Source organism: Anastrepha obliqua, chromosome 4, assembly GCF_027943255.1.
Source record: "Anastrepha obliqua isolate idAnaObli1 chromosome 4, idAnaObli1_1.0, whole genome shotgun sequence".
Lineage (NCBI taxonomy): Eukaryota > Metazoa > Arthropoda > Insecta > Diptera > Tephritidae > Anastrepha > Anastrepha obliqua.
The window spans coordinates 29,531,399-29,555,076 of record NC_072895.1 but is presented as its reverse complement, the minus strand read 5'-3'; the positions used below and the strand labels follow the sequence as shown (position 1 = coordinate 29,555,076).

The window sequence follows — 23,678 nt, the reverse complement described above, 5'->3', positions numbered from 1 at the left end:
CACTATTCGTAGCTCGTGAGACTTCTCTATACATTAACGTGCTCTGTGTGTACATGAACAGCAAAACTTGAGAATTACAAATAAAAATTATTTGCTTCATGAACAGACCTGTTTTCATTCAATAGCAATTTTAGTTGTTTTAAGGGATGTTTGTAAATATTCTAAATGGGATGATTAGCTTATCAAAAATTGTAAACTTATTCGGGAGATTCGTTAGATTTATTCGCACTTCTCTTGCGCCAAATGCTGGCCTTTATAATTATACGCCTCATAAAAGACACTTAGGTGTAAAAATTTAAAGTATGTAATTATACCGTTAATAACTGTACTGTTCCTAAAATATGTAAATATAGAACATACAAAAATATGTCACTTGAGTTTGTGTAATACTTAAATTAAAAAAAAAAACAATAAAAAATACAATTAAAGGAGCTTAAACTATTGCATATTTCTACACATACATACATACATGAAACAATTTACAACACAGTAATATAATATAAAAAATCGAAATACAGCATTTGATGCGACTTATAGAGGATTTTTTTTTTAATTCTACAAGAAATCGCTAATAATCATGGAATGCACACCAATCGATTGCCCTCCTCAACGCGGCGTTTTACACGCGAGCGCATATTTGACGATTCTGCCTTCAGACTGATGCCGGCGCAAATGAAGCAGAGTATCGCTGCCACCACGGCACAATAGAAGGAAATGCCTGCAAGAAATGTTCGATTGTTTAAAATCGCATAAAATTCAAATACCTCAAACTAGACGCTACCAATGGAACAGCTGGCGGGATAGAATGGCTCGGCGTCAGCACCGCACAACAACTGCACTCTAGGCACACCCCAGGCAAGCGGGTGTAGAAAAAGCGCCAACATAATACTGATCGCTGTAAAAAGCAAAGCAAAAAAAAACCAAAAATATGAATCCTACTGCAAAAAATTTCACCATCTGCTGGTTTTGTTCTGCCGAATTAATCGAATACATGACTCACCTGACACAACTTGCGCGCAGCCCGTCATATTGTGTATGCTCTTGCCAAATGCCGATTGCCGGCAACAAGTGATGAGCGTCAACGCCACCGTTATCGAGTGCACCGCAAAGCCCAGCGACATAAAGAACATCGTGAACTTCCACGCAACCGGATAGACGCTGTTGTCCGTCGCAAAGCCATCCAAGTCGAAGGGCCCACAATGATAGCCATAGCTATGCATCACCTTGCAACGCGTATAAATGCCCACGGAGGGGTAGCGCACCGTTGGCACCAGCGCCACCAAGTGTGTATCGTTTTGGACCTCGGGCGCGTTTGTTTGTATAGATGCGCTGGAGCCGACACTGACCAGTGTTGGATTGGGCCCAATCAGCCATTTGGGTGTGACTATCGCAGAGGCGATTAACATATCGGCTATCAGGCTCAACACGAACCAGACTAGACTGCCACCGGTGATGATGATGTAACACATCTCTCTTCGACTCCACTTCTCAGCTCAGGAAATGTAGTTGTGTATTAGCGCTCCGCCTGACCGTGCTACTGACCGCGTGCTCGCTGCATTAGTGCGCTGGAATGGCATAGAAAGAACATGAAGAAATGCGATGAGAAAGAAAATAACTTTAATTTTGTGGTCAGTAAAATGTGTGTGTGTGTGTTTGTTTCGTTTGGATTACACACCGCACACAATGTGTGACCCATATACTGAGTTCACAGAGCTTGTGAATAAACAAAGTGAATGCAACAAAAAATGGCAGTAGGTATGAAGCAACAATAAAATTCAACAGAATGAAAACCAGACCAAAAATCACTGCACATTGATGATCAGCCAAAATGACGTCACTCCGCTTTGGTGCTGTATTCTTTGTTTATTTACTGAGTAATACGAGCTAATGATTGTATTTTTATGATCTTCAACTCTGCACGCATAATAGCCGGGCGTTCGTATGGCATTTGTATGAATATGTATATATGTATGTATGTATGTATGTATATGTAAGTTTGACGTATTTATGTAAAGTTCTTATGCAAAAGAAACGTTTGAAAGCTTACATACAAACATAGCTTTGTAAAGGGTGATCAATTGAGAGCTTTCGGATTTTAAAATGAAATAAAATAATGAAAATTCAAATTGATTGGGAATCCTTTTTGTTTTTGTATAGAACCATTCAAGACATTTATTTCTTAAAGATAATCCCTTTTAAATCTTGGCCGCAACTGCGCCGCAATTCGGTTCTCTGCAAACACCAATTTTGAATGACTCACTGGAGAACTTCGATGGGTATCTCTTGAATAACTTTAGTAATGTTGGCTTCCAATGCCTCAATCGAAGTTGGTTTATGCAGAAAGGATTTAGAATTTATGTACCTCCACAAGCCCCACAAATAAAAGTCCAAAGGTGTGATATCACACGATCTTGGTGACCGATCCACTGGGCCGAGACAAGAGATAAGTTGCTCACGGGGCAGTAAATCCACTGTTTCACGGGCTGTATGACAAGTAGCGCCGTCTTGTTGGAACCAAATGTTGAGGAGATCACGGGCTTGATAGCGTTCACCATTCACTGTTACATTGACGCCAGCCTCGTTTTTGAAGAAATATGGACTGACGATTCCTCCAGCCCATAGGCCAGCATAAAAGGTTGTTTTCAACGGATGCAATGCCTGTTCTTGAATGGCTTCAGGTTACTCTTCAGCCCAAATACGGCAGTTTTGCTTATTGGCGAATCCATGAAGCCAAAAATTGGCCTCATCGCTGAACACCATAAATCGGCCTGACGGCGCGAGGATCACTTTACACAGAGCGTCGATTTTTGTAACTCAATTTTACGATTTGTAAACATTGTTGAGGCGTAAGTCTTTCCATGATGCTACGAGTATGTCAATGAATACTGAAAAAAATTATATATTTAGTTTGACAGTAGTCACGCATGATCTGTCAAAAAAACCTTATTGGAAAAAGATTGGAGGTACAATCTGATCACCCTTTATTTATGTAAAGTTCTTATACAACAGAAAAGTTTGAGAAACGACATGCAAACCTAGCTTTGTACTTGAAGGGTTAGGTAAAAACAAAAAAAAAACACATAATTTGGGAATGTTTCTCCGCGGAAGATTTTGAAGAATTTATTTTTTATTAGAATTACAGAATTATGGTTGTATTCCCTAGCGAGTTCAAGAAAATGTGATTGAATGCCTCTTCCAACTTGTACTGCACCACATCTGCAGATCTTCAAGTTAAATCTATTGCTGCTCAGAGCGCTATTAGGTTGAGCGAGATTGACCTCTGGAGGCAACTTCCTGTAGGACATAGTATGATGTCTCGAGGGACTACTTACCTTCTTAAAGGGATCCAAGTAGTTTCAGCAACTTAGTTAGGGGATGGAAATCAAATTTAGGACCACCGAGTGTATTGCCTTAGACAAGCAACCTAACCTAACCTAGTCAATTCATTCGTTTCCCCGTCTAAATTATTTTTTACATTAAAAAATAAAAAATGTTTAAAAATCCTAAAAATATCCTCAGATATTTCACTTTGAAAAACTCTGCACCAAAATTTTCAACATTGAATAAATCTTAAAATTATTATTTTTTTCTAAAACTTTTTCCGTGTTAATCCAATAATTTGTCAAGCGTATTTGACTTAAAACGTTCACACGACAGTCCGTTCATCGTTACCGGAATTACCCGGATTTATATCCGGCCAAGGACTGTCACTCCAGTAGTATTCCACGTACCATTTTATCTCTCTTAATTGGAGTGATAACCGTTTACGCGATTTTGGCCGAGTGTAACAAATCGCTCCAGTCGATGAATACCACTCCTACGGAGGCGCTAGAAGCAATGCTTTGCACACCACCTTTTGGTCTTATGACGGAAAATCTTGCGGCAAAATCCGCGGAAGATTAGTGGTTGCTGGAGTATTTACTTACAGAACCTTCGGACATAGCCCAATAGGAAAGAGGAGTACAGGTTGCACAGACTACATGACTCCGCGCTTTAATTGGGAGTGTTTCATACTAGAAGTGAAAATGATGGATGGCACAAAGTTATGAAGCCTGGTAGGACTTTTCATATTTACACAAACGGGTCAAGAACTTTGGACGGAGTGGGAGCGGGTACATACTGCTCAAAACTAGTTATTTGGCAGCCAACCAAACTGCCAGATCAGAGCAGTATTTTCCAAGTGGAAGTTTTTGCTGTTGGGAATGCCGGGGAACTAGGCTACACAAAAACTGAAAATAACTCAATAATTAATATTTATGCACGTGGATCGTCAAGCAGCAACAAAAGCAATAACCTCAAATTGCATTAAACCCAAAAATGTCCCACGGAGCAGGGAAATCATGGAAAAGCTAGCCGCAAACAGAAGGGTGCACATCACAAAGACATTATAGAAAAAGTGAAAGCTAAGTGGACTAATCGGACCACATGCAAAACTGCCAAAGTCATGTGTATGTAGAACTGAGGATAAAAAACTGACTCTGGTGGATATCTCAAAAATAGATCGGCCTGTGTTGCTTTTTTTTCCTTTGTTCACTCCTTATCGACTCGAGCTCTTCCATTGTACACGGTTCTGTACTGTTGTTTTTGCACCGTCCCATGAGATGTCGGCATCTCCTAATTCGCGCAACATCGACCTTCTAACGGGTGATTTTTTAGCTATTCTCTTTTTAAACAGTTGGTTTAAACAGCTGATGCACGTTTCGTGTTTTGTTTCACTGTCAAACATCTTCAGTTTGGTCTATAATTTATCCATGAATCGTCTTAGAAACGAACAACGCTTGCAAATCATTGAATTTTATTATAAAAATGCGTGTTCTGTTAAGAAAGTTTAAGATCCACTTTTTTATCGAAAAATTGTGTTCAGCGACGAAGTTCATTTTTGGATCAATGGGTACGTAAATAAGCGGAATTGTCGACTTTGGAGTGAAGATCAGTCATAAAAATTGCAAGAGCTGCCAATGTATCCAGAAAAGGTCATAGTTTAGCGCGATTTATGGGCTGGAGGTATCATTGGGCCGTACTTCTTCAAAGATGCTGCGAATCGTAACGTAACTGTGAATGGTGAGCGCTACTGTGAAATGATATTCAACTTTTTTTGCCCAAAATACAAGAGCTTAACTTGCATGACATGTGGTTTCAGCAAGACGGTGCCACATGCCACACAGCACGCGTAACAATGGACTTGTTGAGAGGCGAATTTGGTGAACATTTTATTTCACATTCGGGGCCTGTCAATTGGCCACCCAGATCGTGCGATATAACGCCTTTAGATTATTTTTTGTGGGGCTATGTTAAAGCTCATGTCTATTCAGACAAGCCTGCTTCAATTAACGCATTGGAAGACAACATTAAAGCATTTATAAGTGAGATACCGGCCGAAACATTGGAAAGAGTATGCCAAAATTGGACTAAGCGGATGGACCATTTGAAGCGCAGTCCCGGTCAACATTTGCATGAAATAATCTTCAAACATTAAATTATATTATATGGACTGTACTATCGATTTAAATAAAAATTGCATGCAATTTTCGTGTGTTTTTTTGAAAAACTTTCCTATAGCTCTTAAAAAATCACCCTTTACAAGTGTTTTTTGGCCGACCGCGATGCGCTGCTTAGATTTGCTAAAAGCTTTGACATCCTACGTGATGTCTACTTTAAATATAGGCCAGTCTCCATGTGGTATCGCTGGGGACTAAAAGATATATGCATGGCTAAATGCCAGCCGAGTTAACCTAACCTATCCAATAAACTGCGACATTCTACAATTAGAAAAGCCTGTGTAAGCTGGCGAAAAAATATTAAAAAATATTAAAGGCGTTTTCAATTAATTTTCCTACACTTTGATTTTCCATACCAACAATGGAAGTTTCTTAATGCACCTACAGCCGACATATTGTTTGATTTACTGAAATCCCAGAAGGCATTAAATTTCTAATTGGTTTTTCGTAAGCTACGTTTGCTTTCAATTTCCGTTTTTTCACCATTAGTATTAAATTTCAATTTGTTCGATTGCAGTGCATGGCATGACTTGGCCTATTAATTTACAGACATATTTAGCTATAAACATATATTATTTACATACGTGCGTACATATGTGCCATAATTTAACTTATCCCCGCCGCCGCCACACTACACAACTTGACCACTTTGCATGGCCATAACTGGCGGACACTCCCACATTTTTTGTCTTTTCTGACTGCCATTTATGCCACATATCTCCTAAGGCTGTCCCGCTGCCCGGCAGATAATTCACGAACACAACAACAACAACTATTTAATTCAGCTACAACCATAACCTCAATGTGTGATACAAAAAAGTCCCATATGAATATGTGTATGTGCGTGTGTGTGTATGTATGCTTGTATGTCTGTATGTAGCTCGTCATTAGCCTGAAAAACAAAACGCATCGGAAGCACAATGACCTGTAAATGATTTCGAATTAGTGAAAAAGTGTGTGTGAAAGAGGAGCACACCAAGGGCGAGCAGACGTGACGCCATGCCATGCCATCACCGGGTAGAATGACGTATGGAGGGGAACCTGTGAACGTTTTATGGTTGATGTAATGTTGCAACTATTTGAGGTGATTTAAAGCTTTTGACGCGTCGGGAGCGTGAAAGTAATTTAAATGTAAAACAAGCAGCTGACAGTGGGATTATGCCGGTAGGGTCGCGCTGAATATATGCGCCTTAAACACGCTCAATGCGTCAACCCGACAATTAACGGTACAATTTATTAAAACATAGACCATAAAAGCACTACAACGCTTGGCAGCAGGCGATTGAAGCAACAACAAAACAAAATGCACGACTGCTGTGCACTTCCGCCCACTAAGCGTAAACATCGAATGCTTCAGCGGCTTCATATTTAATATGTAGACATTCTCACTGCTTATAAATTTTTGTTTTTTTGTGATACTGAACTTTCCAGTTCACTTTTTAGCCCCTTCGGCCGGCTACAAGTCATTATAATTGAAGTTTAAGTGCTAATGATGATGGCCCCCAATGCGGAAGCTATAAGCAAATTGCAACAGACGCAGCCGTTGTTGTAGCGCATCATATGTTCATCTAACTGTAAACTTTGCCACGATCTCACAGCATCGGCGGAATCTAAATTCCAAATTGCAATGGACATACATTCTTGCACAACTACAACTACAACTAGTCGCTGCGCTGGCATTAGTATCCCATGGACCATACTCCAATTGCTGCTGCACAGTGTTCAAAAGTTATAAAAACTTGTGGATAATTTTCGAAACATAAAGACACAAAACTGTTATGTGCTACGCGTTCCCACGACAGTGGATTCTACGTTACCGGAACGACCTGGATTTGTGTCCGGCTTAGGACTTTCATTCCAGCAGCATTCCCCGTGCTGGATAAAGGAAGTGCTTCCAACACTGAAAGGTTTGTGGGATGGTGCGAAGTTGAAAATAGTCGACAGAGGCGACATTCCATTGGACAATGGATTGGAAACTGCTCCATGCAGAAAAACCGGATGCGAGCGGATCTTAGGACCTTATGCTCCAAATTAACATGGAGGCTGAGGACCTATTATACCATCGCTTTGGCAACATGAGTTGGGAAATAAGATCCCAAGGATAGCAACGAAAATACTCTGGAGGCCGGGGAAGTAGAGAGAGTCCTCGGACTAGAATCCGTAATGGACGCTACTCTCGCGCTTCGGAGTGAAGACACGGAGACAAGAGAGGTTAATTCGTATAGAGAATCGGCAAACAGCCGTTCTAATGTCAGAGAGCACTGACCTTAATGGAGTGGAAGGTTCTGCAGATCAACCTTCATCACAGTAGAACGGCATCGCAATAAATCCTCCTCATGCTTGAGGACTTAACCTAACCTTCCCCCCGCCCCCTTAAAAGCAGTAACATCTCTCCGTTGTTAAACGGCATTTCCTTAAGGCCTTCGGTCCCCTTCATGGGCTCGGAGACTCTTTCTTCAGTGTTCTTTATGAACTATTTATTTGTTTATTCTTATATTATTACTTCCCATGGTTCCTGGGAGGAACAAAGGTCCACAACAAGTTCCTTCCATTCAAATTTATTCTGCGCCAGTCTCTAAGCTTCACTCCAGGTTAAATTCATGCGCGCGTTTCCAAATCCAACAAACGTTTCCAAGGGTTCGATGACCTTTCGCGTCTACGGCTGCCTTGGGGATTAATCAATCAATAGCGGCTCTTGCTTGTTACGCCACCATATTGTGTACGAAGGATAGGGCCAATCCAATCCCATTTTCTTCTGTTATCCGCAGATCAGCATTCGAGATTGGGTTTGATAATTTTCAAGATTTTACGAAAACATTGATTAGTGAAAACTTGTAGCTTGTTCCTTTTGTTTTCGCCGCTGTTGCATTCCACGTTTCACAGGCGTAGAGTAAACATGATTTTACATTAGAATGAAAGATCCTCCGCCTTGTGCGTTGTGAAATGTGTGATGCTTTCCAAGCTGGACGGCGGAAGCCAAATATTGCTAGAGCTTTCCTATGCGGTTTTTAATGCCTTCGCTCGAGCCACCTGACACCGAGATGATACTGCCCAGATAGCAAAAGGTTGTAGGTGCCTACTTCACAATCGATCAGGAATCGACGCGTATTTTGCGTATGTGTACGCATCACTTTGGATTTCGAAATGTAACGATTGGAGTTGCATTGCCATGTCGGGAAAAGTATGCGATAGTAGGTCTTATGAATAGCCCGATGCTATATGTATATACATTTGGCACTAGAACCTTTATTGAGTATTTGGTCCAGCTCCTCCTCCTTTTAATGACGTGCTTCTTGATGTTGTTCCACAAATGGAGGAACCTACATTTTTAAGCCACCTCCGAACGGCAGATATATTTTATGAGAAGCTTTTTCATGGCAGATGCCCTCGGAGGTTTGCAATTGCCTGCCGAGGGGTGACCGCTGTTAGAAAAAACTTGTTCTATCATTTGGTGTTTCATACTCGGAGATTTAAATTTGCTCAGATCCGAATGGTAGTCACGCACCAACTCGTTCGACTACGGCGGCCGCCTCACAGATGGACGTTACACTTAGGCAAAAATACCTTCGTTATGGAAATACTCGCGGGTATTAATTTGAATAGTCACTTTTCAAGTAGAAAGCTTGATTTGAAAGAGAAACTGTCGCATAAATTGCATGCCCATTTTTTTCCACTTTTTTTTAATTTTCTTCACAGCAGAGACGTGCAGAACAGCACATGTGTCATGCTTAACTGAACTCATTTCCTACTCAGTTTGGGATTGGATCCTCACAAAGTCATCTGCTTTCCATTTAGTGAGTTTTATTTCATTCCAAATAAGGCATTACTACTTCTAGCTCTCCCAATTTAATTTGAATTTTTATAAAAATAAGAAATGTGGCAAGGAATTATGCGCTCAGAAAACACTGTATCTTGCAGCGGCTCTATTATGAACTTCTAAAGATGTAGTTAGAGCAGATACGCGTCAGCAGCGTTGCAATCAAACGGGTTGATTGGACTCTCAAAGCGAGGCGTCCGCCTAATGATTTGGCTGCTGAAACTTGCTCGCCTTATGCTGCTTTCGATAGCATTTCATTTGTTTGGAGTTTCGAAAACCACTACCGCCATCAACAACGGCGCATCGTTAATGGTGGGGCGGCATGGAGGCGGTGGTGCAGACATCAGCGCGCGTCAGCCACTATCGCATCATCAACAGTTGTTTTACATGCGTCTCAGATTGCTGCACGAGTATTTGTTGTACAATAAATTGACTAGAGTTTGTTGTTGTTACTGGCATATTGTTATTAGTAGGCTGTTTGATGGCATGTGGCAGGCTGGCTCCTCATAATTGTATGATTGTGTTTTGGCAGCTAAATGAAATTTGTGCAGAAGGGTTGAATGGTTGGCGCTTGCGACTTAAAAACTGTTGCCGGCAATGAAGGGGCGTAGCAAAGGGCAAAACTTTGTAATTGATATTGATATAAGAGAATTTTTAAAGTTTGATTTTTTCTCAATTACAAATCAAATTGAGTTGCATATGTTTCGCTTTTTTCGCTTTGTGTCAAGCGTGGGTTCAATACGAGTAAAACACGCGCAAAATAATGAGAAAAAGAAAAATTAATATTTACAACAATATAATTTTGTATTCACTCCATGCAATCGGCGCGTTGATTCTCCGAATGACTAGTCGAGGCCGCCAAACTTCCACAGATGTAGAGCAGCGGATGCGGGTGGCGGAGCTCTGTTGGCTGGCAGTTGGATGTGTGCGATGAGTATCATAGTTAGTTAGCTACTTATGCATTGATAGGAAATAGCAAAATATGGTGGGCTGAATGTGGACGTGAGGAAAGCGCGGTGGGGTAGGAGAGTGAGTCTATAATATGTTGCCTGTTATGGGTTTTGGGGTGCGGCCACTGCCGTTTACTGACTGCGGCCATATAAACAAGCAAACAAACTAAGAACTAAGTAAACTAAAGGGAATGACAGTCAAACAGGGAACGAAATAAATGCATACAAGCAAATGAATACGTGAGTGTGTGTGTGTGTTACGCAAAGAGAGCAAACAGACAGGGGGAGCAGACAATTGAAGCTATTATTATTTACCACAATCATTATTATGGCAACGAATGGAACAACAACAACAAAAGCCAAAAGAAAAACACATAACTCTAAACCAATAAAATGCAGGAGCAGTAGTTAGAAAAAATGTTACACGAAGAATACAAAACATAAGAAAATAAAAAATAGCAGTCTGGCCGCGGTTTGAGGCACAGATAAATAGGCGGTGCGTACCAGGGATGCCAATATTAGTGCTGATTCCTGATACCGGGATTTTGTCGGGATAATTACACCGCACGAGAAAATTATAAGACTAAAACGATTACGATTATATCTACAGGGTGGGCCATGTAAAATTTGCTTTTTGAATCGGCTATAAAAAAAACTGATCAATATTTTGTCAAACTTTTTTTTTTTATTTTGAAGATTGAACATTGTCATTTATGACTGAAAAATAATATCGTTCACATGACTGCCACGACTGGCTTTACAGTAGGCCATTCGATCAACCCAATTTTTAAGCACATTTTCGATTGTTTGGGCTCCAATTTCATGAATGGCAACTTCGATTTCGTGTTTTAAAGCATCAAACGTCTCTGGATGGTTCCCATAGCATTTTTCCTTAACGGCTCTCCACAAAAAATAGTCCAACGGGCTTAAATCACAGCTCCGATGCGGCCAATTGGTATCGGAATTTCGGCTGATTATTCGGTTTTCAAAAACGGTAGCCAAAAGCTCGAGTGTAACTTTGGCAGTGTGACAAGTTGCACCGTCCTGTTGAAACCAAATGTCGTCCATGTCGTACTTTCAATTTTTGGAAACGACTCGTTGAGCATGTCACGGTAACGCTCGCCATTTACTGTAACCGCTGCTCCTCGCTCATTTTCGAAAAAAAAATGGCCCGATGATGCCGCCAGACCAAAAACCGCACCAAACAATGACTCGTTGTGGATGCATTTGCTTCTCTACAGTATGGATTTCCGAGCACCAAATCCGACAATTTTGCTTATTGACGTAGCCACCGATGTGAAAATCAGAAAAGAAGAAGAAGACTCACCACTTTAGAAATAGGTTTTCAATATTTCCCAATTTTGTTCAAGCGTATAGCGTCCCATTTCGTAAATGTCAAACTTTTAAGTAAATTATGAACACATTTGACATGTCATTTGTGTTACCATTCTCAAAAAAATAGGTTCAAAAAGCAAACGCTATATGGCCCACCCTGTACTAAAGTCATAATAGAAAAATGTCCACTATAAAGGGGTTTCCAATAAGAGGTGTTATTTTGATAAAAGATCAATGGTTTCGTGGCTTGTGTGGCACGTAGCGCCGTCTTGTTGAAAATAAACGTTGTCCAGATCAATACCAACCAATTCATTCGGCCATAAAAAATCGTTAATCATCTCTCGATAGCGCAATCCATGATGGTAGATAGCGCAATCCATTCTATCACACAGCCAAGCTGCCCTACGAGCCCTGGATGCATTCCAAACAACATCAAGGAGTGTCTTACGTTGCCCCCCAATCTCTTAATGAGATGGCCAAACAATATCGTATAATTTTATGTTGGATTCCAGGTCACAGAGATATACCAGGGAACTGTAGGGCAGACCAACTTGCAAGAGAAGGTACCTGTATGCCAGACATAAGTAATTTTATGGAGATACCTCTCGCAAGCTGTAAGCTTCTCATTAAGAACGCATTAATCAGTTCTGCAAATCAAAGATGGATTGGCGTTAACACCTGTGAAATTGCTGGGCAAACCCTGGCCAAGGCTAAATTTACGTCTGTGCAAGAGTATTATGAAACTGAATAGACTTCAAATCAGGACTTTAGTAGGGGCCCTCACAGGACATTGTCTCATAGGAAATCATGCAAAGAGACTGGGCGAAGCGATTAGGAAGCGATTTTTAAAATCCTACTTCTTTCCTACTATTTTTGTTTTCATTCGCAAGCATCCGGCAACACCATACTGTTGTAATTCCAATCTTCTTATCCGCGTTTAAATTTGGAAAGTGATTGTATGGACAAATGCATTTGCATTTAATTTTAATAAAAATAATTCAAATATAAGGATAAAAATAAGTAAAAACACGCGTGTGAGTGTATATTTGGTGAATTTTAGTGAAGTGGTAAAAAATATATAGTGTAATGTGGCAAATTATAGTGAAGTTCCCGAGGGCATTTTGAAGGCAAATAATTACGAAATTATTATTTCTCGAATAATTTGGAATTATAAAGAGTGTTCCTTAACACCTCACTAACATTGACCTGGCTGGCTGAAAGCCAACACATAGACCTATTGGTCCTTAATGGTACTAGATGGTAGCAGATGGAGCTGGGAGAAAAAAGGATTTCCTAAAAATGTTTAACAAAAAATTAAAACTTGTCCCCTGTTTAAACAGGATATTTCATCCTAAAAAATAATTAAAAAAAATTATAAAAGTGTTAAAAAGATACGAAGACATTTCACTTTAAAACAATCTGATACCAAAATTTGTAACATTGAATAAGTTTATGTAGGCTCTTTCGGTCATAGATTAATTTTCTTATAACAGGCTGAGTATTGAAAATTTGATTTTAGATAGGATGGTTAAATTTGCGCCCCCTTGTATAAGTACATGTCTTCATTTCTTAGTAAGGTATTCATACGACCTGTGCAGATACTGCGAGGACGAAGATGAGGAAGTATCGAGCAGACATTTGCTGTGCAGTTGTCCCGGTCTAGCCAGAAGTCGACTCGCTCTTCTAGGCTCCCCAACAATTGACAATCTTTCAGTACTCTCGAGCCTGAAAATCGAATCTCTCATCAAATTCTCGAAACGAATTAATATCTTGGACCAAAATCTACAATAAAAATCTCGGTTAGGTGGGGAAATCATATATGGTAACATAATGAGCTCTAGGGCAACACAATGGACCCAACTTGCGGTCTATGTGGCACTCTGATGCGGGGTCACCCTTAAACCAACCAACCAAGGTATTCATAATACATATTAACATATTTGTGTATGTATGTAATGATGTATGTAATACACTTGCCAGAAAAAGTATCCGTGCACAAAGAAATGAAAGCAACATATTAGGAAGTTCATTGTAAAAAAACTAAAACATTTCAAACTTTTATGAGAAATATTTTCAGCGTGAAATATTTTAGTGCTAATGAAAATTTGTTTATTCTTATAAAACTTGATATTTTGAAAGTGTAAATTTAATTTTTTGCTCCTTTTAAGGTTATGCAAGAATATTGAATCTTCTTCTCTCAACTCTTCTTAAGGGGACAGCTACCTGTCAACGGCCATATTTTCCCTGATTTTCATTAAAATGGCGGATGTACACTCAATTCTTCCAGGAAGGTCGCAGCGGGGCTTCTCAATCGGCGGGCATTGTAGCATCGGCATCAGTGACCTGAATACAAAACACCAAAAATTTGTTTTTGTTTATGAATGTCATAATTTCTATATGAATTAAAAAAAAAAAATCGCGGAATAAAATGCTTTAAAAATAATTAATTTTAAGCGAATTTTCTTACTATTTCTGCTACGAAAAAATTATTTTTTCGAAAAACTTTCCAATTGTAAATTGACATAGAAAGTAGTATCATAAAAACGATGTGTGCAAAATATCAAGGAGATCGGTCAATAACTTTTTCAGTTATCGTGTACGCCAATTCGAAAAATATAAAGGCTGGTTAAATTTCAAGGGCCGATGTTGAATGTAAACCAGACCTAAACCTGAAGTTTTTTTGTGCATTTCATTTGATACTTTTCAATTTCAGATTAACTCAATTTGAACAATAGAAAGATGCATAATCGAGAAACGCGTTAAAGTTATTCAAGCTTATTATGAAAACGGGCGTTCAAATCAAAATGCATATCGAAGAAAATCATCTTCAGTGATGAGGCACACTTTCACCTCAGTGGATTCGTCAATAAGCAGAACTGCCGCATTTGGGCGAATGATAATCCAAGATTTGGTTTCAACAGACGGTTCCACTTGTCACACAGCTAACGAAACAATGGCTCTTTTGTGCGAAAAATTTTATGGCCGAATAATCTCAAGTCGCGGCGATGTCAATTGGCCGCCAAGATCATATGATTTGACACCGTTGGACTTCTTTCTTTGGGGTTATTTGAAAGAAGAGGTGTGCGTCGATAAGCCAGCAACAATTCAAGAGCTAAAGGATGAGATAATTCGGCACATTAACGGCATAGAACCTCAATTATGCCTCAGCGTGATCGAAAATTTGGATTATCGGATAGGGGTGTGCCGCCGAGGCCGCGGTGGCCATTTGGCCGATATTTCGATCCATACGTAATTGAGCCATACCAATATTATCATAATAAAGAGATATGACCATAATTTCTTAAAAAATTGTATTTTATTTAAAATCAACACCGGCTCTTGAAACTTAACCACCGTTTAATTTTGAGAAAAACGCGTCTCAAGTTTGTGTATGTACATGAAAATTCAACCTCTCCCAGTGCTCGAACGCAAAGAATAGTCGTCACGGTTGACGATCTGTAATATAAGAAATATTTAAATTTACGTTCTAAAAATTGTTAGACATATTCTTAAAAAAATTTTTTTTTCCAAATTTTAGAGGTACCTGCTCCCTTCAAAACGTAATAATTAATGAACGGAGCAACCAATTGGATATTTCTAAATCGGTGCATTCCATACCACATCGACTTGCGGAAGTCCTCAAGCGGCACGGTTATCCCACAAGTTAATAACACCTTATTTTTTTGTTAAATATGACTACTTTAACTGTATATTGCAACGAATGAATACTTTTTCTGCTTCGTTGAAATGAAGGTTTTTGTTTTTGTTTTGTGAAATTTAATTTTTAACGATGTACTTAACGAATTTAGATAATCTATACATTTTAGGTATCAACAACCTTTTACGCTTTGTCAAAAGCTCAGGATGGTTTAATATGGAGAGGGAAATGTAGCCTAGCCCCCGCGGCTCACAACGGACCCACTTCGTGATCTAAGTGGCATCGTTGTCTCTATGCGCGATGCGGCTGCCAAACCTAACCTAACCTACTATCACTTGACTAAGCCGATAGCCCTGGGAGCTAAAGCTTTTATATTAAATTAATCTATAATTTTAATTATATTTTAATAAATAATAATAAAAAGAACAGTAAGACATATAAATTGGGGAATTGTAATTGTGATCTCAACTTATTGTATTTAATGCCTGTCTATGAGTCTGAGTATGCTTGGCTCTGTCGCCCGACAAGAAGGGAACATTTTGTAATTTAGATTAATGTAATCTTTTTCAATAAGGCTTTATCACACAAATAACAAATCATCTCCGGATTCTTATCAGTTAAGCCCGGGATTGTCGATAGTTGAGTTCTATATCCCGAAATTTCGGTATTGGTGTAACTAATACACTCTAATTGTAGTGTGGCAGGCTATACAAGCATGTAGCAAAAATATGATTAATTTCCAATAATAAAAATGGTCAATAAAATTTTTTATTCTTATAATTTTTTGATAAAAACTTTCAAAATATATATTGTATATAATATACAGGGTTGGCCATATTAAACTGACCCATGTGATTATTAAAAAAATATGGAAAAAGAAACATTTTTTTGTGTTTCATTGTGAAAAACATTTAATTTAGTTCAAGGAGATTCGTTTATATCACTTTTTGAATATGATATCGCGCAAGTGGTCCCCCTTAGCTCGTATAGCTCGTATACATATATTTATTAGAGCGGATCGATTTAAAAATCGCCCATTGCTCTATGACAATCCTATTCTAGGGATCAAAATAAGAAACTTTGCCGAAAGAACCACACCTCTAAAACGAATTCTGATGTCCCCCAATTTGGGTCGAACAAAAAATCCCACTTTGACCCATTTAGAGTGCTCCAATCGAGTCCAAATGTATGACCGACCCCCACTAACTTTGGACGGCCGATCCACCCATGCCAGTGGCACACCCCCTGGAACTCCCCTGGGGGGTTCCCCATACAATCATTTCAAAATATCACCATTTTTGGCCTTTACATGAGAAAATAAACTAAAAAGTTCGACCCAAATTGGGGGACATCAGAATTCGTTTTAGAGGTATGGTTCCTTCGGCAAAGTTTCTTATTTTGATATCTAGAATATGATTTTCATAGAGCAATGGGCGATTTTTTTGCCTCCCCACAAATCGACCCGGCCTAATATGTATATATGGTATGTTTATGTAATTGCAGACTTATGGCGCATATATGCGTAGATTTGTGCTCACAAGCAATAAGTCAAGAAGTCAACTTAAGATACATTGAATTTCGCAGGTACGAGTAGTAAAGAAAATCTGAACGAGCAAAGAGTTCAAAAGCACTAAAATTGCCAATTAAGAAATAGCACAAATATTCCTTCATTGCCTTCAGTGCAATGGATTACGCAATCATTTAAATGAGTTCGTTTCGCAAAACCTAATCATTTAAAGGGAACCCCAGATATTTGCTTTCCAACTCGTAGTAGATTTCTTGGAAAAAATTGCATGTTTGTTGGTCATATTGTGAAAATAAGTCTAATAAAAAAAAATATTTTCTAGTAGAAAAAGTAATTACAATATCACAAATACTTAGCTTAATATTTCGATGGAATTTTCATGTGATTATTAATTTAGAACATTTTATGATTAAACCAAATTTCTGATACTCTTCCATATATCGCAAAATACGAGGAACTAATAAATAAAGAATTATGTTATCTGCTTTCTTCCAATCAAAACTTTGAAAATAGTCAAACTTTTGTTAATGCCTAATCGTATGTAAGTCCACACCAAGTCAAACCCTCAACCTCCGTGCGTTTGTGACTCATTAAATAAAACCACTTTTTAAATTCTTGAATTCACATTTTTTTTCAAACTCTTTGTTCACCACTTACATTTTTCTGAATTTTTCTAAATCTGTTATTCTAAATTTACATTTCAAAACTGTCATAGCTGAAGTACTTTTTTCCGACCAGTTTTTCGTGTTGTGTTGTAGCTTTCACGTGAGCAAAATTGTTTGTGGCTGTGTGCGCATGTTGTTGCTAGTTTATTGGGGGTGTCCACTAATATATTAACTTGTATAAATACATACATACAATTATCAGCATGAACATTTAATCAGACAAGGAGCTACAAGGTTATCTTCCCGTCTAGGGAAGAGTGGAACATTAACCCAACATGGCTAAATGATAACTCACAAAAATGGTACACAGATGGTACCAAAACGCTCCAAGGAGTAGAAGAAGGAAAAGTGGGGCCTAGAGCATACAAATCTCAACAGATACCACAACTTTCCAAGCGGAGCTCTTCGCCATATTGGAAACAGTGGAAATCATATCCGAAAGAGGGTTCGAGAAAGTAAAACTTAAAATACTTTCGGACAGCCAATCGGTCAAAGCCTTGAATAGCGTCACATTCAAGTCAAAAGTCCTAATAGAGTGTAATAATGCACCCAACAAACTGGCCACTCATAATTAGTTCACACTGATTTGGGTCCCACGACATGAGAAACACGAAGGAAACGAGAAGGCAGACTTTTATGCCAAATAAAATATAGCTTAAAAAAACTAAAAAACACGCTTTTATTGCTAATCGAACTAAAAAGTAGAAAATAAATTTTAATGACAAAGGGACCTATAATGAAGTAATAGCAAATCGAAAGATCAGTCATAGTCAACTACCTCAGAACAGAATTATAACAAAAATTAAGATACAAATAGAGTAATTCAAATTAGAGTTAAAAGCGTGGGATGCTTGATATAGTAAATATTACAATCATTCTATTGGCAACTACCTATGTACAGAGGGTTATGAAAGTGAAGCAAAATGCATCCCACGCTTTTAACTCTAATTTGAATTACTCTATTTGTATCTTAATTTTTGTTATAATTCTGTTCTGAGGTAGTTGACTATGACTGATCCTTCGATTTGCTATTACTTCATTATAGGTCCCTTTGTCATTAAAATTTATTTTCTACTTTTTAGTTCGATTAGCAATAAAAGCGTGTTTTTTAGTTTTTTTAAGCTATATTTTATTTTCTACTTTTTAGTTCGATTAGCAATAAAAGCGTGTTTTGTAGTTTTTTTTAACTATTTTTTATTTTTAGTATATGTAGGTGTTTACGAGTAATATACTATTACACAACCGCACACTAAAAACTAACTTCAATGGTGGTGTGGAAACTAAAAATTCCCAATTTTTGTTTAAAAAAATACCCAATTCATGTTTCTACCGGTATGGCAATATTGGCAAATGTTATAAAAAATGCACATTTTTCAGCGCTCTCACGAGAAAAAGAGTTTCCCATCTAGTCATCTATGTTGTGTGTTCCGAGTCGATCAGATTTTTAGAAGCCAGTGAAAATTAAGCTCAAAGATTCCGTTACAGTCATTCATACATACAACCCGAGCTAATAAAAGTGTGTTAAAAAAATAAAATATTAATCCTGGCAATCCTAATAAGGATAATGGAAAATTTATCTCACATGTCTCACACTGCACTCGTTCTTCGTGACTATTTTGCCAAAAATTCCACGCATATCGTTCCGCAACCACCGTATTCGCCTGTTTGGCTCCGTGTGACTTCTGGCTATTCCCAAAACTCAAGAGACCACTACCGGAAATGGACTATTTGGCATGTTTCGGGGATTGGAAAACTCGTTGGCATAAGTGTATTTCATCGAGAGGGCATTATTTTGAAGGGGATGAAATTGATTTCCAAGAATAAATGACGATTTTTCATTTTACAACCAAATTCACCTTACTTTTTGCCCACAGGTAAAAAAAGAAAATATTAATCCTGGCAATCCCAATAAGGATAATGGAAAATTTTTATCAAATTATTGCATTGTCATCGGTCCTTGATAGGTGTGCAAAATTTCAAGTCGATCAGATGTTTAGAAGCCAGTGAAAATTAAGCTCAAAGATTCCGTTACATACATACATACATACATACATACAACCCGTCCTAATAAAAGTGTGTTAAAAAGGGGCAGAAAGGCATTTATTGGACCTACCCAATTTTTCAGCTTTCTTAAAATAATATAACACAGGAAACCAAAAAAGGGATCCAAACTAAAATCAGGGAACACTGGAACGGCCAAGCGGTCTTAATCACTCCAAAATTTTTTGAACTTCAGTGTCAAAAGAGAAAAATATGCTCCAACCCTAGATAAAAAGGGCCTCAGATTACTCTGTGAAGCACTTACAGGTCACTTCGCCTGTAATAAACACTTTAGCACAATAGGATTATCTAGTACAAAATCATGCAGGTTCTGCTGTGATGAAGAGGAGTCTGTGGCACACTTAATCACCAAGGCATTAGGCCACTGGAGACACAGAATCCTGAACTCGTACCTACTAGAGGAGGAAGACCTACAATTGCTCCCTCCTAAGGAGCTGGTTCGATTCCTCGGTATACTAAATAATTATAATTAAGTAATTAGGGGCGCACAATAAATCAATCTGGTCGCAGTGCATAAAGGTCTTAGCCTAACTCGTACAACCATTACCATTAATCAAACTCAATACCATGTCAAGCAATAATAATTATTTCTATTCTGCCCATAAGTTGGTGGAAAATTGTGAGTGATGACACCGTTAGACCTGTATCAACCTCATGTATTATTTAAAGGTCATAAACATAAGTCACTGCTTGGCTTGGGGGCTTGAAGATGAGTAAAGCCCCACTATTCGCTGAGTTCAATAAATCCAGAACTGAAGAGTTGTTAAGAAAGCCACGAGCAGACATATTCAGAATTACGACAACAATAACCGGCCACTGGCCTCTGCGAGATATTGCCAGGAAGAAGGTGTGTTGATAGAAGCTGCAATCAAGAAGAATTTAAGTCTTTCACTAGCTTTTTGAGTGTCCAAGTCTGGGTGCTCTACGCCATAGAATGCTGGGGGAATTCTCGATGGTTAACTTGAAAGAAATGGAAAACATAGAAAATAGTTTCATAGTCAATTCAAGATAGTTCGACTAATAAAAAGCAGTGGTTCTACAAGTGGCGTATCGAAATGGCAACTTTTGTGCTAATTGGGTCTGGGCTGTGTGACTCAGACAGCACCTCCACCAGCACCACCACTACCCATTGAATAATCGAAATACTTTCTTAGGCGAAGTTTAATAATTTTTGGCTAGTTTTAAGTTACTGACATTAGGGTGGCACGTAAGGAAGGTAAGAACTGATATTTTGTGAATTTATTTGAAGCAAACTGTGAAGGAGCAAAAGCGGACTGTCAAGAAGAATGGAGGCGTATTGTAGAGGAGGCAATGGTCCACCCCGGACTGTGACGCCAAGATGATGACTATGATTCCCAGTATTTTCGATTCTACAGCCGTTTTAGCAGGTAGAATCAGATTCGTCACGCAGCGATATCAATGGAAAATATCCACTCTGAAAACTTTAAACTCCATTATCTCAAAACAACTTTTCTCGGCTTGGTGTTGTCAAAAAAAAAACTGTTCAACCGAATTGTCTGAAATTTAAATAAGTTGTTTACAAAATCAATGGCTATCGCCCGTACTTGAATCATATTATTATTTCAAATATTTCGTATTTTTTTGATTAAAAAACTAAAAAAAAAAAAACGATTTTTAGAGTGTCATATTCAAAACAGCGCTATTTTGTCAATATTTTTTTTCTAGTAGCGGGACATATGTATCTACAGTCATACTGATGAATAAAATTTTTTTCGGATTTTGCGTTTCAGATAAATAGAAGAGCCAAAATGGAAAACACCGTCCAAGTCCCATTTTTCGATAGGGTCCACCTCGGCGCTATTCTTAAAGTTATTAAAATTTAAAAAAAAATTTTAATTTTTTCATTTAAAATAAAAACAAAAAATTTTCAAAAAAAAAAACAATTAGATTTAAAAAAAAAAGTTCATTTAAGTTTTAAATAAAAAAATTTTAAATTTTTTCATTTAAAAGAAAAACAAAAATGGGAAAAAAATTTTTAATTAAAAAAAATATTTTATAAAAAAAAATATTTTATTATAAAAAAAATTTATTAAAAAATTAATTAAAAACTTTTTTTTTTTAATTAAATTTTTTTTTCTAATTTTTAATTAAAATCAAACTTTTTTGTTTTTCTTTCTAAGGTGGTACAGTGTAACGTATATGTATGTGTGCATGTACACAGCTGTAACAATTTTGATTTGTATTATTGTAAGAAGAATAAAATAAAAAAATTAATGAATAAAATTAGCTTTTCCCGCGGGAAGTTCTCATATTCTCATGGCAAACTTGAAGAACGCCGAACACAGCTTGGTGGCTCAGGTACCTTTTTTTCTAAGCTAAGTAAAAATATCAAATAATTGAGTAATTTTTATAAATAAAATTCTTTAATTAATATTAATTTAAATTATTTTAATTATTATACGCATCACAGTTATGTTTTTTTTTGTTTTTGTTTTCTTTGGGATCGTTGTCTTCTTTTCTATGAATTATAGTACATCTGTATGTCAGAAACTAAATATTTTACGCATACATACACACATATTTGAAAGCATTGAAATTTCCAATCAATCTTCAAAATTCACATAAGAAAATTTTAATCTTTTTGAAGAATATTTTCCTTATTTTCAAATACACAAACACATCTGCATCAAACTACAAACACATAACATATTTTTTCCTAGAATACGAATACTCATAATTTCATTACTTTTTCTTGAGTAATTCCGCAACACTCCTTTGCCACCAGGGAGCCAGTCACTCCCTTTGCTCCTTTTGTTGATGTTTTTTTTGTGTGTGTGTGTTTTTTTGAACTTCTTTTTCTGTGTTATTTACTCGTATTTTGTATTTATTTTGTATTTATTTTGTACGTTTCACGCTTTTGCAACACCAACCAGCAGCGGCAACTGATCGCGCGATTTGGAGCAAATCTTTGCTGCTCCAAATAGAAAAAGTCAATCAGCCAGCCAGCACAGCCACAGCACAAAACAATAACAATGCACTGAACAATAAGAACAAACAATAGCAACAACAAAAAGCAAAGAGTAACGCCAACGCGAATCTTCAAATGAACTCAGTGCGCCCGCAAATTCGACTCGGCTGTAGAAAATGAGAGATAGAATAAATTTTGTTGCTGCCACAACGAAGGCTACGACAAGACTGAAGCCAACTGAAGCCAACTGAAATTGCTTGCGCTTTAGTAGTGGAGTGGCGGCGTAAACGCACGCAATGTTGTGGCGTGGCAGTGGCAGCGAACTTTTAGGTGGCAGAACATATAAACCAGCCAGCCGGCCAGGCAAACAACCACCCCGTTAACAGCGCCACCGCCCGCAACAGCAACAACACAGCTGAATGAGCAATGCACACGATTACGCCGCGAAAGCGAAATCCAGTCATTCCCCTGCTTGCTACACTCTCGCCGCCCTCACAGTCACGCTAGTTTGGAGCTTCGCTGCTGCGCGATCAGCTTATAAGTGCCGGCATACATTACACCAAAGGCAGAGGGCGTCGATGAGCGGTTAGGGGAGGGTGCGTATGCGTATATTCGGGCAAAGAGCAACAACATAAAACAAAGACACAAACCAGCAAATATGTGCATAGGTATGTATGTGTAGACATATGCGGATGATTGCTGGTGGCTTGTTTGACTAACCGGCTAGCTGACTGGCTGGCTGGCTTGTCCGCTTGGCTGCTCCACATGGTAGCACACACTCGCACAAATGCCCATCAACAGCTGCTTAAAGTGCGCCACTGTTTCGCCTATTCAAACGCAGCCGCTCGTCCGCGTATGCCCCTAGTCGTTGCCGCTAGCGGCTTAGTATTATCTGCATGGCAATTGAACCTGGCAGGGGAACTCCAACGTTGCAAATCGAAGGCGATACGTTTCCCTCTTTGCATTGCATTGCATTTTTATGCTGGTTTCTTTTTATACTTGATTGCCTTAAACATTTTATTTCATTTTAATTACGAGTGCTTCCTTTGGTCCCCCATCAGCACCAACGAGTCTGCAATGGTTGACTGATAATTAAATCCAGGCGCGCACATTTGCTTTTCAACTCAATGCTTAGTTGTTGTTGGAACTTTTGAAAGACAACGCAAGTCCTAATCTTTGCGAATAATGCGTGTTAGCATACATATGTCGGCATTAGGTGCTAGAGGCGTAGTAGGGACTG

The 23,678-nt window shown here is 38.3% G+C and overlaps 1 protein-coding gene across 1 annotated transcript; it reads right to left on the bottom strand.

Moving 5' to 3' along the window:
- Positions 1-464: 464 nt before the first annotated feature.
- LOC129244749 (LHFPL tetraspan subfamily member 2a protein) lies at positions 465-22,358 on the bottom strand. Its single transcript, XM_054882561.1, has 4 exons — positions 22,217-22,358; positions 1,001-1,565; positions 782-895; positions 465-718 (listed from the first exon to the last, which is right to left on the bottom strand). The coding sequence occupies exons 2-4, from the start codon at positions 1,467-1,469 to the stop codon at positions 576-578; spliced, it is 726 nt and encodes a 241-aa protein (XP_054738536.1). The 5' UTR covers positions 1,470-1,565; positions 22,217-22,358; the 3' UTR covers positions 465-575.
- Positions 22,359-23,678: the final 1,320 nt, after the last annotated feature.